The following is a 15,267-nucleotide window of genomic DNA, read 5'->3' as shown; positions in this document are numbered from 1 at the left end:
AACCACTGTGAACAGTTATGGTGAGCAGAAAAGCAGCTCAGAATGCAAAACACATCCAGTCTTGTTGAGGCAGATGAGACACAACAGCAAAAGAACATCTAAAGTTGCACTACTGTCAGCCAAGACCAGAAAGCTGAGGCTGCAGTGTGCACAAGCTTACCAGTACTGGACAGCTGAAGACTGGAGAAATGTAGCCTAGTCTGATGAACCTTGATTTCTGCTGCGGCACTCAGATGGTAGAGTCAAAAATTTGGCACCAAGAGCATAAATCTGTGCACCTGTGCTGGTGGCGGTGGTGCAATGGTGTGGAAATGTTATCTTGGCACACTTTGGGTAATTAATACCAATCAATCATGACTTGAATCTGGCATGTTCTGACCATCCCTTCATGACTCCTACCATCTTCTAATGGCTACTTCCAGCATGAAGATGTACCCTGTCACAAAACAGGAGACAGTGATCCTGAGTTCAGTGTTTTTCAGTGGCTTTTCATACACCCCATCTGAATCCAATAGAACGGACACCTTATGGATGTGGTAGAACAGGAGACTCTGTCAACATGGACCAGAATCTGAAAGGAGTGTCTCATGGAATGTCTCGTGGAATCCATGGCACGAAGAATCAAGGCTGTTTTGAGAGCTTGATGGAAAATTCAGGTCCAGAAAGTTCCAATCTGCCCCAACTGCCTGGGCAGCTGAGTTGCATCAGATCTGGCCAGGAAGTTGGAACAAAACCATGGGATGGGGTTTTTAAATTCTGGACCTGAATTATCTGCCTCTGTATCCTACATCTTTGTTAGATGCAAGTTTACAGGGAGACTAAAATAAAAAAGGCAGAACGTTGTAATTTATACACAAAACACTATAATTAAAAACCAATGAAAAATTAATAAACAATGAAAATTTTGAAGTACAAAACAGAAAGGATCATGAATAATAGCTTTCTGAAAACAGGCAGTTCCAAGAATCTGTTTCACTACATAGTTCTACAACACCCTCTCTCCTATGATCATGAACCATTCATGATATTTGCACATCAGCCACATTATACCTCCATTAAATAATAAACCAGCCATGTGAGCATTGCCTAAATGCGTGTATATTATTTCAAATCATTTTACCATTAAGCTTCTTTTTCTATGTAAATATGTTCTGTTTGCTGAAATTCCTCCTGTGTGGTGATTCTGACCCCTGCTGACTGTTGAACGTTGTCTCCAGTATGACGAAGCATATTCTTTTGCAGCTGAACAAAGTGTATTTTAGATTTCAGGCCTGAGTGCATCCTCTTAAGTGTCTTATTAAGGTGTTCGGCCACCATGAGCCTCCAGAGCGGCTGTAGTTCACCCCGGCATACATTTTAAATCTCCGGAACTCTAATGCGGGGATGGAAAGCCAATCTTCCAAAAGATATGCCCTCAATTAGTGTGTTGATGATGGTGGTGGAGAGCGCTCTGTAACTTCTTGGTCTAAAATCACTCATAGGTGTTGAAATAGGTTGAGATACTGTGGCTGCATAAAAATTGGAGCCACTTTAACATGGGTCAAATTGTGATGGCAAGCCAACTAAGTCAGAACATTTCCAAAACATCAGGCAAGTCTATCAGCAACAGTGCTCAAAGGATGATGTCTTTCCCATAATGTCTTTCCCATGAACGCAGAGGTCACTGGTTACTTTTGAAACGCTGGTTTTGGACTGAAGCTCCTGCATCTGTCACCCAGCAATGAACCCTGTTCTTCTCCCCATCTTGATCCAGAATTGAGTTCAGTTGGGCCTTCATTTTTTATACATGCTACAGAGTCTGGTGTCTGGAAGCATGCACACAATTATGTTTCTCCTCATTCAGATTTTTCCTTTAATTCACCCAGTGAATTCGCCTGTGTCTTTTTACAGTAAGTGTACTTCAATTCACAGTGGAAACACTAAAACACAAATAAAAGCTAACCCTCATTTAAAGACAAGCATGTAATCAAAGCTTGACCTGAGTTCAGATGTCGTGATTACTGTGTCCACCAGGTGGCAGCATTGGCTTTCTTATAATTCCCATTACACCCAACATGGAAAGAGGTGCTCCATTTTGCTAACAAACTAAGTGAAATATGGTTACGCTTCGTATTGCTATTGATATTGATACACCAACTGATCACCACTTCTACATCTTAGTGAAGCTTTAAGTTCTGTCCACTTTTATCTTGTGTTTAATCTATATATATATAAACTGGGCCGTCACAGGTGTAGTAGGTAAGGGATGCCTCCTAGGTGTGACGTGCCTTGTGCCCCCGGATTCCGGGCAGGTTCTTAACCCACCGCGACCCTGACGAGGAAGAATATGAATAAATGCGTGCTTGTGTTTGTAGCTCAGCTCCTCAAATACCACCAGATGGCAGTGTGGCGCAGGTCATCGCACTTAGCTGAATGTAGTTTACTGTACGAAGATCGACCTGTCCTCTTCAGCAGAACCTCAAACCATCAGCCAGACAGCGGGAACGTGGACACGACTGTCCACGTGTTCAGCGAGCTAGCATTAGGCTTCTAGACTGGCCTCGACAGTTTCCTAAATATGTGGCCTGTGATTAAAAGTTGGGTGTGAAACAGGAACAGTTGAGAGCTCAATATTGCCATGATGAGTGTATGTCAACCTCCCACCACAACTGTGTGTAGTAAATAAAGTGTGTAGTAAATAAATAAAGATAAACAGCCATGATTTCTACAAATGGACCCAGGAGACACACACAGAATCAACCCATGCTTTTATTGTATCTGTTGCATATAAAAATGTTTTTCTCTTTTTTTTGTCTTTTCTTTCTCTCATGAAAGTTTAAAGTCTTTAAACTGATCGGAGCAGAATCTACAGTACTGTCAAAAGACTGTAAGAGACAAAGTATCCAGTGACAGAAGTGTAAAAAGTTTAAGGTCATTAAAAGATGTAACCTAATGAATCAAATCTTGAAGTATCTGCTTATGTATCCCTTTAATGACACAGAAAAATACAAGTAATAATAATAATAATAATAATAATAATAATAGCCACGATTGGCTTTGGTCCAGGGCTGCTAAAATCTACAGTATGCGTGTCAGAAAATAGGCTCTTTTAATAACATACAAACGTCTAAGTCTATCTGTCGTCGTTGTTGTTGATGTTGAGTGCACAAGCACATCTACAAGGCTGGATGAGACAAAGGTAGCAGACAGTACCTGAACTGATTCTGGAACAGCATGAGAATAGACGTTAGTCGATAAATGCAGCCAGCAAGCACCTACAGGCCAGCAGCCGGTCTCCTCCTGCGAGGACGTGTTTACGCGGGTCTATTGCATCCGGCTGCGTTTCGCGTGCGGCATTCGAACCCATGCAGCCGACTGACAGTTCACTATTGTTAGAGTGCGTGCGTGCGCGTGTGTGTGTGTGTGCGTGCGTGCGTGCGTGTGTGTGCGTGTGCGTGTGGCACTCTCGTTCTGAAACTGCAGCAGCGTACTGAAATCTAAGCCTGTCCTAAGCTGTAGCTTCACAATGTAGCACTTATTACGTCCTGGTCATCAGGCAGCAGAACGGGGCGAAGTTCCCAGTGTACACAACTACTGTCTAAGTACGGGATGGGGGATTGGGGGGGAGGGAGGGGGGATTGGGGGGGGGGGGGGGGGGGGGGGGGAGGGGCAGAGAGACAGACAAATAAAAAGACTCAGTTTTAAGTTAAGGCACAGCCCTGGGGCCAAACACCAGTGGCGTCTTTTCCATCTTGTTGGACTTTCCCCTGGTTCTCCGTACGCAAAGAAAGGTGACTGCTTTTCCTTTTTTGTTTTTTGTTTGTTTGTTTTTACATTGTATAATATCTAATAATAAACATTCTCTCAACAAGAGTTTACCAAATACAGCAACACCATCGCCATTAGGGATGATAGAGTAAGAATTGGTTATCATTTACAACAAACGTTACAATAGATATATACAACATAATAAATACATGTCTGTAAACAGAGATGAACGCAAAATCCAGAACAGGTAAGGTCATTTGGTGAGGAGGAAAAAAAACAACAAAGAAAAGAAACAAACAAACTAAGAAGAAAAAAGAAAAGAAAACAAAAACATGGCACAAAACTTAAATATATTAAATAATTATAATAATAATAATAATAATAATAATAATAATAAAAAGGTCTACTGAAATCAGTACTACTTTAAAAGCCAGATTCAAGTTTCCGTGAAGCGGTTTACTACGCTCTTAAAAACGTTTGTTCTATGTACATCTTTTTCTTTTTTTAAAAAAAAGGAAAAAAGTAACTTGCAAGTAACATGCCGTCTATGCTACAGTTCATGTTCTACAGTAATGCGTAATATATATACACCCCCATAAAAGGTACGAACCAATAAATAAAACCATGTACACGTATAAATAATCTGAAATGAAGAGCCACTTGGCTAAGTGCTGCGAGTCCTATAGTGCAAGTCCAGTGAAGGAGCGTGTTTTATTTGGCATGTAAAAAGCGAGATAGAAAGACAGTTGGATGTACGTCTACGTCGGCGTCTAGCCCTAAGAAAACGGTTCGTCAGAATGAAGAAACTGTGCGATTAGTCTCTAAGTGTACCGTGAACGCTTACATGTTGAAATCATATCCATGGAAGTGTTTACCTGAACTGTATCCATAAAGGTACTGCACAACATGCCCCATCATGGAGTAGGATCTACAAGATCTTAGCCAATGCTTTTAGCAAGCTCTTTAATCCAGGCGCTGTATGTGAACGTGAACGAAGAGTGGAGTGGAAGTGTGCAGTGTGAACGCTCGATGGTACACAGCTTTCATTTGAGATCCACTGGAGAGAAACGAAGAGAAGGCATTTAGAAAAGGCTCGTAGCTTCCAAGGAACCTGAAAACGAGTGTCAAAGTAAACGGTACGTAAGATCGACCCAGAACAGGATGTTGGCGTTTCCACTACACGGTAGAAGAAGTCTTAGTGTAAGAGTCTGAGGGAGTGTAAAGAGTGAGATGGACTGATCTACAAAGGCCGTTGCCTGGTAGGGTGTAAAGTGTCCTATCATGAGGATCCCTTAAAGGAGTGCTCTTCAACACAGTCTCTATCTGCAACAGCTGATTATCACGAACAATCAGTTTAACATTCCCTCTAACAAAAAGCAGTCAAACACTGCATTTCTTCTCAGAAATGTACTCCGTTGCAAGTCCTCATGCCTAATCTCTTAACAGCTTCAATCCCCTCAGGAAAGGACTACATCAGTCTCTTGAGATCTTTTAGTCCACCAACTTACGCTTCATGTTCAAGAATGAGCACTGAACACTCTTAAAAATAAAGGTGCTACAAAGGGTTCCATAGAAGAACCATTTTTGTAGAAGAGAACTCCAGCTGAAATGTGCACCCAGGTGTGTGGAGGAGTGGGCCACAATAGACAGAAACTCTGAAATAGACTGATATAGCCCTTACCTGACAGGATGTTGATGGTTATTAAGGCAAGGACACAAATGATCAAGTATCAGAACAGAAATGCGGCAAGCAAGTCATGTTTTGTATCTGGTGAGTTCAGAATCTAAGTGGTAGAACGGGAATGGACTGAACCCCAGTGTGTTGGAAGTCAACAGCGTACAGTAAGTTCAGTAAAGTACTGGCCACGATAATCAGCCATACAGATGTGGCAGATAGACACTCGTGTTGAAAAAACAACCAAAAACAAGGAGGCCATGCTTGTGCAACTGTGATTCACTGAACAGACAGGAACGGTAGCGTTTTCTGTGAGGCTTTTGGTAGGAGAAACTGGATTCTGGATTCATACTGTGTTAAGAGGCTCACTCAAGGTAAGTGTTCCAACAAATCATAACAGAACCAAAGAAAACAGACGACAATAACATCAACAAATCTTTTCACGAAAGAGTGAAACTTGTGCGATAAACAAAAAGAAAGGACACAGCAGTGTTGAACGAAATTGTGAAGTCGGGCGAAATGCGTGCAATGCAAAGTAACACAACGCAAAGAAAAAAAAACGTGCCGCCAAACTTCACAATCAGATGACCATCACGATAGCATACTTGCAAGTTACTCTTCTTCGCTAGAAGATTTCTCAAAAAAAGAATTCTTTGCTGTTGGTGTTCGTAAGAAAAGTAACATCTATGTAAAAATCTGTTTTCTATGTCGTACAAAAAACTCAAGAGGCCATGACAGCACTGAGCTGCATGTTTTTTTTTGTTTTTTGTTTTTTTTCTCAGTCAGGTGTTCAGGAAGACTTAAAATGTAGAAAAAAACGCTCTCCTTGAAAGCCAAAGAATGCATTCCTATCAACTTCCCAGGGCTGACGCAGTCCTGTAAAGCTGGAGATCCCCGCAGTCAACTGCGCTTTCGCTGCTCGTTTGCTTCGTGAACTTCCAGAACCCTCTTGCTGTGAACGCAGAAGAGGAGGAGGTATTGGGCACGAAAGCACAGTGTTTTTTAGCTCCAGCAGTGTTCAACCATGCGCGGGGGGGCCCAAAGAGCATACTACTGGGCCAAGGACCTCGGGAGGGCTGGAGGGGTGAACAAAGGAAAAAAGCGCTAAATGTTATTCCTGAGTGCAAAAAAAGGACAATCTGCCAGAGTCTCCGCATCGCCCAGTCTCCGCAGAGCGAGAGGGGAGTGGCCGAGGTCTGAGGAGTGCAAGGTGCGCTTTTTTGGAACTAAATCTTCGCCGTCTGTTATTATTAATATTCGCCAAGACGTGCTCAGCAACACTGCTACGTTCCGGCGGGCTGGTCTTCCTCCTCATCCTCCTCCTCTTCCTCCTCGGCCATACTGGGTTCCGTCGAAGCTTCCTCTCCGACGTGATCATCCTCCTCCCCCTCCTCTCCCTCTGGCTGCTCATCCAGCGGGATCTCTGTGGACTCTGAGTCCTGTGTGCAGAGGGTTTTAGAGTCGCTGCAGCTGTTGTCCTCTTCTTCCTCCTCCTCCTCTTCCTCCTCTTCTTCCTCCTCGGCCTGGCTACCGCTGTCCTTCTCTGTGTCCGACTCTCCGTCCTCCTCCAGCGTGAGCTCGAACTGGAATTTCTCAGCCCCGCCGCCAGGCCGCCCACCTTCCTCAGCCTGCTCTGGTGCGGGGGACGGGCTCTGTGGGATGGTGCTCTGGTACCACTCCCTGTTGTCCTCCAGGGTGTCCAGGATATCCTGGGCGTCTGGGTGGACCAGGTCTGCCCACGTCTCCCACAGAGGATGTACGATGTAGTCTATGAAGCCCACCTACGGCACAGGGGAGAGTGTTTGTTAACAGCATGGTAAACACATATGGCATGTTTTTATGATTTTATTTTATTATTAATTTTTTTCTATTTTTTTCATTTTCATTTATTTCATTACTGATCAATTTGACTCCATGTACTTTCTGTTCATGTTTGATTGATTGACAGAGAAGCAAACATTTTAGTTTACAAGAGCTGTATAAAAGGCTAGGCAATTCATTACATACACGCCAACTTGGTGTAGTGTACAGTGTACACGGTCTTCTATGTGCTTGACTAGGGTTTGGTTTTCTGGGGAAGCACACCACTCTACATCACTCAACACCAAGATCCCTTGGGCAAGACTCCTAACTCTACATCCTCCTACCTGAGTAACATGATAGCTCTGGATAAGAGCATCAGACAAATGCCATAAATGTTAATGTAGACTTTAATGTGGAATCTTATTAACATATAATCAGGTTAAGCTTAGCTCAATAAAGAACTTAGTTAGCCTAGGTAGCCTATTACAATTGCATGATCATTGCTTAGTTAAACTTAGTCAGGCTAACTGGTGTTCATGAAAACATTGGACCTCATTCACCAATATCTTTGTTCTTGAGAAAAGTCAATGAGGTTGAGGTTCTCAGAAGAAATTTCTTCTTAAGAACGGTTGGGGAATAAGGCCCATAGTTACTGTGACCCTTAGCTTGTTTATTTTCTTTTCTTTTGCAGGTCTGAGCCCAGATTTCATTAAAACAATTGTGCTGATGTCTGTTAAAAGCGGTTTACAAATCAAACTGCTGTGACATGATTCTATTTGGGGAGTATAAAGAATTTCCCAGTAAGCTTTAGAACTTAAATTGCTGAATGCGAGGTAAGCATGGGTACCTGGGACTTCTCCACAGAGGCATTGTGCTTGTCACACATGGGGCTGATCTCCATGCCTCGCTCCCTTTCTCTGTCTCCCTGGCTGAAGAACTCTTCCATGATGCGGTCTGTCCACTGACGATAGAGCTGTAGGGGCTTGGTGGGATTACTGAGGTCCGCACAGTGCACCATATTCTGTAGCACCTGAGATGCACAAAAACACACACTTTAATTTACTGAGAACGCTAAAAAGACACAAGTACAGTATATATGAAACCATGTGTCCCAACGGATTCATACACAGATAGCCAATACTTCTGCTCATAGTTGATATCCTCATATTATATTACTGTAAAATGTGGAAAATAATCAAATAAATACAAATCTTTCTTTGAGTGTGTGTGTGTCCAAACATGTGACTAGTACAGTATGCTAAAGAGTTTATTCAGCTGTTCACTTAAGCTGTGCTTACTTGTATCCTGTCTGAATAGTTATCCAAGAGCAGGACTCCAGAACTGGTCACTTTCTTTGTCTCGACCATCGTTTTCAGGTCAGCCAGTAGGTTCATGTGTTTAGACATATCAGTGGCTAATACCTGAGACAACATATACAAAAGGTTACACTCCAAGGCTGCAGGATTGTAATTTAATCCATGAAGAGCAATAGTGTCAGAATAATATAGTAGTATACAGCAGTAATAGTATAATATTACATAACACTCTACTATAATAGTAATTCAGTATTGTGATGGTAAAAGTAAAATAGTATACTAACAATATATAATAGCAATAGTATATTATTACATAACAGTACATCATAAAAAATGGTAGTGATGGAATTGGGACTGAATTGGGTAAACAACATTTGGTAAAATGGAATAAAATCTATTGGGTACAACTATTTTTAGAGCATTATTTGAGGTCTTGTGTGTCTGTGTAAGGTCAGCTCTACTTACAATGTCGATAACCATCTTCCGTAGGGATTGTCTCTGTTTTTTGGTCAGGTTCTGGAAGATGTCACAGTTCTCCTCCTGGAGCAGCTTAAAGCCCACTGCCAGGTGATGGTTCTCCAGCACTGATGAGTCATTGTACATGAGAGCCAACTCTGAGTCTGCACACACACAAACACACAGACACAGAGCATTAGGGCCTTGAGCTAGTAAAGTAGTCCATACATCACTGTATCTGAGCAGACCGCAGAAGACTGGACTGGACTGTAGGGTGTGTTCTTTCTATATCCCCTGGGCCCATGAAGGTTAAATCTGTAAAGATAATTATTGATTTCATCTGACTCCATAAAGATAAAATATGAGTAATGTTTGAATCATTTTAAACTGGCTGATTAAGATACACTCTTATTGTGTTTGCGGAGTGTAAGATAGAGAAGGAGTGTTTTCAGGCACCAAAGGCACATGAACAGAATACCTACAATACACACCTACCCACAAAAAAATATGGACCCCCTTAATCAACCTACAACCCCCTTTTTAGCCATTTCACAGTTCAAATCTAAACTTTGTTGTCACAGCTATGACAGCTATATGTCCGGACTTTTGATGGAGGGGATATACTCTGAAAGATTCTGTTCAGTTAAAATCCGTACATGCTATTAATTGACCCACATGTTTACATTTGTATCACCCTGTAATTCAGTATGTAGTCTGCTTCACAACAAACAGTGTTATCACTGCCATCTGTCATTTTATGGTGGGTCACAAATACTTCTGATGTCCTCAACTGATCTCAGCAGACCATCACTGCTCCCTACAGAGCAGTAGGGGGGAAGAGTGTGAGGGGGGATTATGCTCCACACACCCTTGGCCTCTCTCAGGCAGACAAACCCTCTCGATCTCATTTATTTGTATATCCTCCTTTACAGCTGCTTATGTCATACCACTGTTATGTAAGCAGGGGTAAAATCCTTGGCGCGAGGTCACTTGGCTTTGGGAGCAGATGTGGTTGTGTTTGTGTCTGACTGGACCCACTCAGTGTTACAGAGTCATATTACATACTATAGAGAGCCCTTTGTTTCTCTTATGAGAGCTGCATCTCAGTAAACTGGCTGATGAGAAGCTCCAGTGCAGCGGTTTCCAACCCTGGTCCTGAAGTACGCAACAGTCTACCAATCAATGCAGTACGTACATTTACCATGGTGATAATGCAATTACAGGTAAAACTGGGGCATCTAAAGAATCCAAACTGGGGTATTCTCTTAGATCATTTGCCATTTTGTAGTCAGCCTCATGCTCATATTATAAACTCCAGGTCTGAGGAGGTTTTCTGTATAAGGAAAATAAATGGCCTTCCAGCTATCACGTCCTGTGGTAAACAATAATGTTCCAAACCCAAAAGTTTTTTTCTGTGTACATTACTCCCACAAATGTCTGTTGAGTTTCAAAGTTGAACAAAGTTGCACAAAATTCAAAACATGAATAATGCTATGCCCATGCTAATAGTAGGCTAACACTGCTGTGAATTGGAGTCACATGAGATTAGGTCTACTATTATTACAGAGAAACAACAGCTAATCAAACTAGCAACAGCTAATCAGCTACTCCAATTCAGCATTCAGTTCACCAGGCCAGTAAGAACCTGTATTGGGTTTGTATTTTTTTTGTTTAACATAAGGCCTGATAGCAGTGATTTTTCTGTGTTGTTAATTTGGGTTCAATTTTTATAGCTCACAAAATACTCAGTTGGTTCATTAATAAATCTTAATGTTAAATGGACGCTATTCCTCCTGCAAGAAGAAGCGCACAATGGAGAATGCAGAATGACGTCAAGAATGTTTTCTCTGTTGGTGTGTTCTCCGCTTGGGTGCACCTGATATAACTAATCAGATCATTAACAAGCTCTTCTTGAGTCAAGTGGGGGTTTTAGAGCAAGGGAAAACACTCAAATGCACAGTTATGACAAGACCATTGTACTAAGAGCCAGTGCTCTAAAGGAATACAGAACATAGTAGGTTTACTCGAAGGCCCACTCCATTCATTTAGGTGTTTTTGAGCTGACTAATCGATCATCTGCAACACAGCTACTGCAGTTGTAAACTATCATTGAGGAAGAACCACTCCTTGTGAGAATCCGTAAGCCGGATGCAGTGGTCTTTTACCATTTATTTACTGTACCAGTCAGTCTGTGTGCCTTACACTTGTTCTAAATGTACAGTACAGCTTGCTAGGTGAGGAGTGGGAACCTGTGAGGTGGGAGCAGAGTCGTGAAAACACAGAGGCCCACTGGCAAACACACATTCTTGTCTTCTGAATGGAACAACAGCAAGCGTGGGAAGGAACCTATTTACATCCCTCTCAGGAAGAAAAATACTCACTGGTGTTAATGAGGAACTGGTTGGAGACACCCGGGTGGTCGACGTCGTGAATTGCACTGGCAAAAATGGCAGCGAGAATTTCGAGGTCTGTGAAAACAGCCTGGGAATAGATGAGAGGACAGAGGATTAGCAACACTGCTTTGCCCACGTCCCCCATTATAACTTCTCATGCATTCAATTATTGCTAAAAACAGCAGACGGAGCGGTGAACTGATTCCCAGACAATATGAGCAATGTTGGCCACATAATCATTCTATTACGAAGCATTTACTGAGAACACTTTCTCTGCAAAAGTATGAAAACGCAGTGGAGCTTTACCTCTAAAGCAGGTGTGGAAAGCAGCACGTGTGTAGACTGGGTGACATCAGCAGCATGAATGTTGTTGTGATACGCCACGTCTCCATGGTAATGGTCTTCTAAGGTCATCAGGTAAGTTATAAAAGTGTCTAATGGAATTCTAAATGTCTTGAGCAAGTCTCTTTCCTAGGAGAAGAACAGCAACAGTGAACGTAGATAAGGACAGCTTTTAAAGATAAGGTTCATCTTCAAATGGTTAAGTGTGGCTGATTTTTAGGTTCTGTCTCACCTGAAATATCGTGTACATCATCACTGTTAAAGGCCTGTTCCCAGAAAACTCTGTGATTTTGAAAACGTTAAGGCCCCATTTGTTTATGTCTTCTAGTTCCTGCAATGCAACATATGCAGGTGTTACAAAATGCATCAAGACAAATAAATGCATAAAAAAAACCTCATACAAAATACATTGTCATACAATACTGAGGGTGAAACAATGCTTAAAACATACAACTGTGTTACAAAAATACACAAAGACACAAGAATTAAATAAAACAATGCTTAAAACTATATATATAAATATATGGTAGAATGGAGCTTGTGTTAATATAAAGACCCCAGTGTTTGTTTTGACTGCACATATCATTAGTTTTCCACAATGTAAAACCGATCTAGTGGATCAATACGTTTTGTGACAGAACAATGACCTTCATACAAGGTCTGCCACAGTCTATAATCAGATCCAATCAGAATTCAATTAAAGCGATTGGAGCCCTATTTCTGCTTGAAAGGATATAAGTGGTTGAAGGAGCACTCCAAAACTAATGAATTGCCTTTATTCTCCCAGCTCACCTTGGCTAAGGACTCCTCCGTATCTGTCTTGACCCCAAAGCGAGGGATGTTCGAATTGGTGAGGCTGGTACTGTGCATCAACTTCTTTACGCCACTTATTTGAGACATGGGCTTCTTCTTCTTCTCCTTCTCCTTCTGAGTGTGAGGGGAGGGCATCTCCACATCATGCTGCTTGTCTGTGGAGACGAAGTGGAGAGGGCAGCGCAATCAGTGCACCATTAAAGCACTCTTTAACATAATAGCTCACTAGACTGAGTCATTTAAACGTGTGAGCGTACATATGAGAATGCATGTTCCAGTGTGAGCACGGTTTCAGCTTTGTACTGTTTTTCTACTGTGTTTATTCTGATGTTTCTCTGTTAGCTAAAAGTCTATAAGGATTCCATGGTCTGCCACTACAGTGACTCTACATCACACCATTTATTGATTCTACATTTTAGCTAGGATGTTTTTGTGGCCCGCTGCAGGAGTGACTCTACATTACGGCTTGGATGAATCTTTGACCTGGCACTGAAATAACAACACAGCCTAGGTGTTTCCATGGACCTATGTTGGCATGACTTTACATCACAGCTCGGATGTTTCCACAGCCTGCCATCTGAGTGATTCTACATAGCCATGTTTGTTTGACGCAACGCCACAGCAACATCACATCATAGCTCGCATGTGTCCATGGCCAGCGCGACTCTACATCACGGCACTTATTTAAGGCCCCCGAAGTGACTCTATATTGTGGTTTGGATGTTTACACGGATTACCCCATGCTGGCTGCCAGAATGACTGTACTTAACGGCTTTGAGGCCTCACATGCGGAGCTTTCCCACCATTCCTATTAATAGATTAATAATATTTATAATAATCATAACTATAACTATTATTATTATTATTATTATTATTAGTAGTAGTAGTAGTATTATATTAAACAGACTGTCTGGGCTCTTGGTTACACTCATGTGCCACTCTGCTTGTGGTATATGTGCAGCACTTCTGTGCTTGATGAGCTCTGATGCGTGTGATTACCTAAGAAGGTGTTGGAGATGAACTCAGACACTTGGTTTCCAGACCGGCTCATCTCTGACAGGTGGGTCAGCTCCCTGTTCAGCATCCTCTTGAACTGGAGTGGAGAGAGAAGGTGGGGTGTTAGTTTGCATTTGATTCTGACAAGCAGAATAAAAGAATGACACCAGAAGCAAAAAATTAAATTAAGCACACACTTAAATCTTGTCTCCACAAGGTACTCAACCTGCCACACCTTTGAGACACTCTTGACAATGAGTATTTCTAAAGAAAGGAACTAGACAACTAATTACTGTAAATATATTGAACGAGTACTCCACTAAAAAAGGGTTAGACTAATAACAACAACAATACCTTTTTTGGTGCTACATAGGACCATTCTTTAAAATGTTCAGTTGTAATGGCTTCATAAAGAACCATTATTAAAGAACCCTTTTTAAAGAGTGTAATAATAGTTATTAGTACTTCTATTTCTATATATTTATAAATTAATTTCTATCTTATAATTATAATATATACATTTAAATATATTAACTAATGTATGTATTTATAAATGATTTAGTTATATACGTATTTATATAGTGTCATTTACAGATTCAATGATGCTTTACAGTGGGGATGGAAATAAATCGTGTTATGTAATTTTATTACATATAATTTTAGTACAGGAACATTCTTAGAACAATTGATATACAAAATCATCATAAATTCTTTACAGAGTGTTTTTAAACAATTTCAACAAGTAAAAATTACTAAAATATATTTCTAAATATTGTATTAAAATATTTTAAAATATAATTGTAGTATAAACCTCATTTAATAAATCATTATTAATTTTGTCTTTGTGTACAGGTGGTGGAAAAGTGTATTTAAAAAAAAATAAATAAATAAGACAATGATAGTTCTTACATTTTAGAATATTTATTTTTCTAAATTATATATATTGGTTTGTTTATTTTGCATTAATTTATGTAAACAGTTTAGTATTATCTTTTAAAGGTCAAGCTAAATTAAATGAAGAACTACACAAATAATAAGTATGTAAGAATGATTAATGAAGAACATGTAAAAATAATAATAATAAACATTTTTAAGTTCGTTCTTATTTGCACTTAACACTTTTATATTAGAGGAAGAATAAAAGGACTACCAGGCTGTGTAGCCTACTTATTAATAGGTCAGCTGTGGTCGCGGAGATATTAGAGTACAGAAAATCAATGCTTCTGGTATTAGCAGTGCCAAACATTCTGTCACCTGACAACACAAATAGATTTTTCCTTTTTCAGACCAACAAAGAAAGAAGTCCAATATGACCAATGCAGTTGAAGATCTCGAAGTAAAAAAATCACAGGAGGAGAGGAATATTCCTCTCAAACCAACACAGCATCAGATATAAAGGTCAGAACGCTTTCACACGTCAAGAATTTCACACAATTCTCCTTCCTCTCTGACCAGCATTTCTAATTCTCATTTTCACACCTTTGCATCCAAATCCAACAAAACATCCTCTGGCAAACTCATGAAGCCAACAAACCAACCACGATAAAACAGTCCTTTGTTTCTAGAATGCTGCATTATCCCCTCTGGATTCTTTAGAGCTGCAAGATGTGGCTCTAGGACATCCTGAAGCTGAAGTCGTGACCACAGCCCTGCAGAAGATAAAACAGATCCAAGGAAGAACCAGGACACCATACCTTTATATATCCCCAGGAGACGGAGCGCAAGT

General features: G+C 40.8%; 1 protein-coding gene across 8 annotated transcripts in view; it reads right to left on the bottom strand.

Annotated features, from left to right (window-relative positions):
• Positions 1-2,745: 2,745 nt before the first annotated feature.
• The window catches only part of LOC140536649 (3',5'-cyclic-AMP phosphodiesterase 4D-like), a 187,565-nt gene continuing 175,043 nt past the window's right edge, over positions 2,746-15,267 (bottom strand). For all 8 annotated transcript variants that reach the window (XM_072658576.1, XM_072658579.1, XM_072658574.1 and 5 more), the window contains 9 exons: positions 13,545-13,638; positions 12,525-12,700; positions 11,965-12,063; positions 11,697-11,861; positions 11,379-11,478; positions 9,007-9,161; positions 8,524-8,646; positions 8,073-8,255; positions 2,746-7,203 (listed from right to left, as the gene is read on the bottom strand). In XM_072658576.1, the coding sequence (XP_072514677.1) occupies positions 6,706-7,203; positions 8,073-8,255; positions 8,524-8,646; positions 9,007-9,161; positions 11,379-11,478; positions 11,697-11,861; positions 11,965-12,063; positions 12,525-12,700; positions 13,545-13,638 (1,593 nt within the window). In that variant the 3' untranslated portion in view covers positions 2,746-6,705. The remainder of the gene's footprint in view (positions 7,204-8,072; positions 8,256-8,523; positions 8,647-9,006; positions 9,162-11,378; positions 11,479-11,696; positions 11,862-11,964; positions 12,064-12,524; positions 12,701-13,544; positions 13,639-15,267) is intronic.

This window comes from Salminus brasiliensis, chromosome 16 (assembly GCF_030463535.1).
Source record: "Salminus brasiliensis chromosome 16, fSalBra1.hap2, whole genome shotgun sequence".
NCBI lineage: Eukaryota > Metazoa > Chordata > Actinopteri > Characiformes > Bryconidae > Salminus > Salminus brasiliensis.
This window is presented reverse-complemented; position numbering and strand designations above follow the sequence as displayed.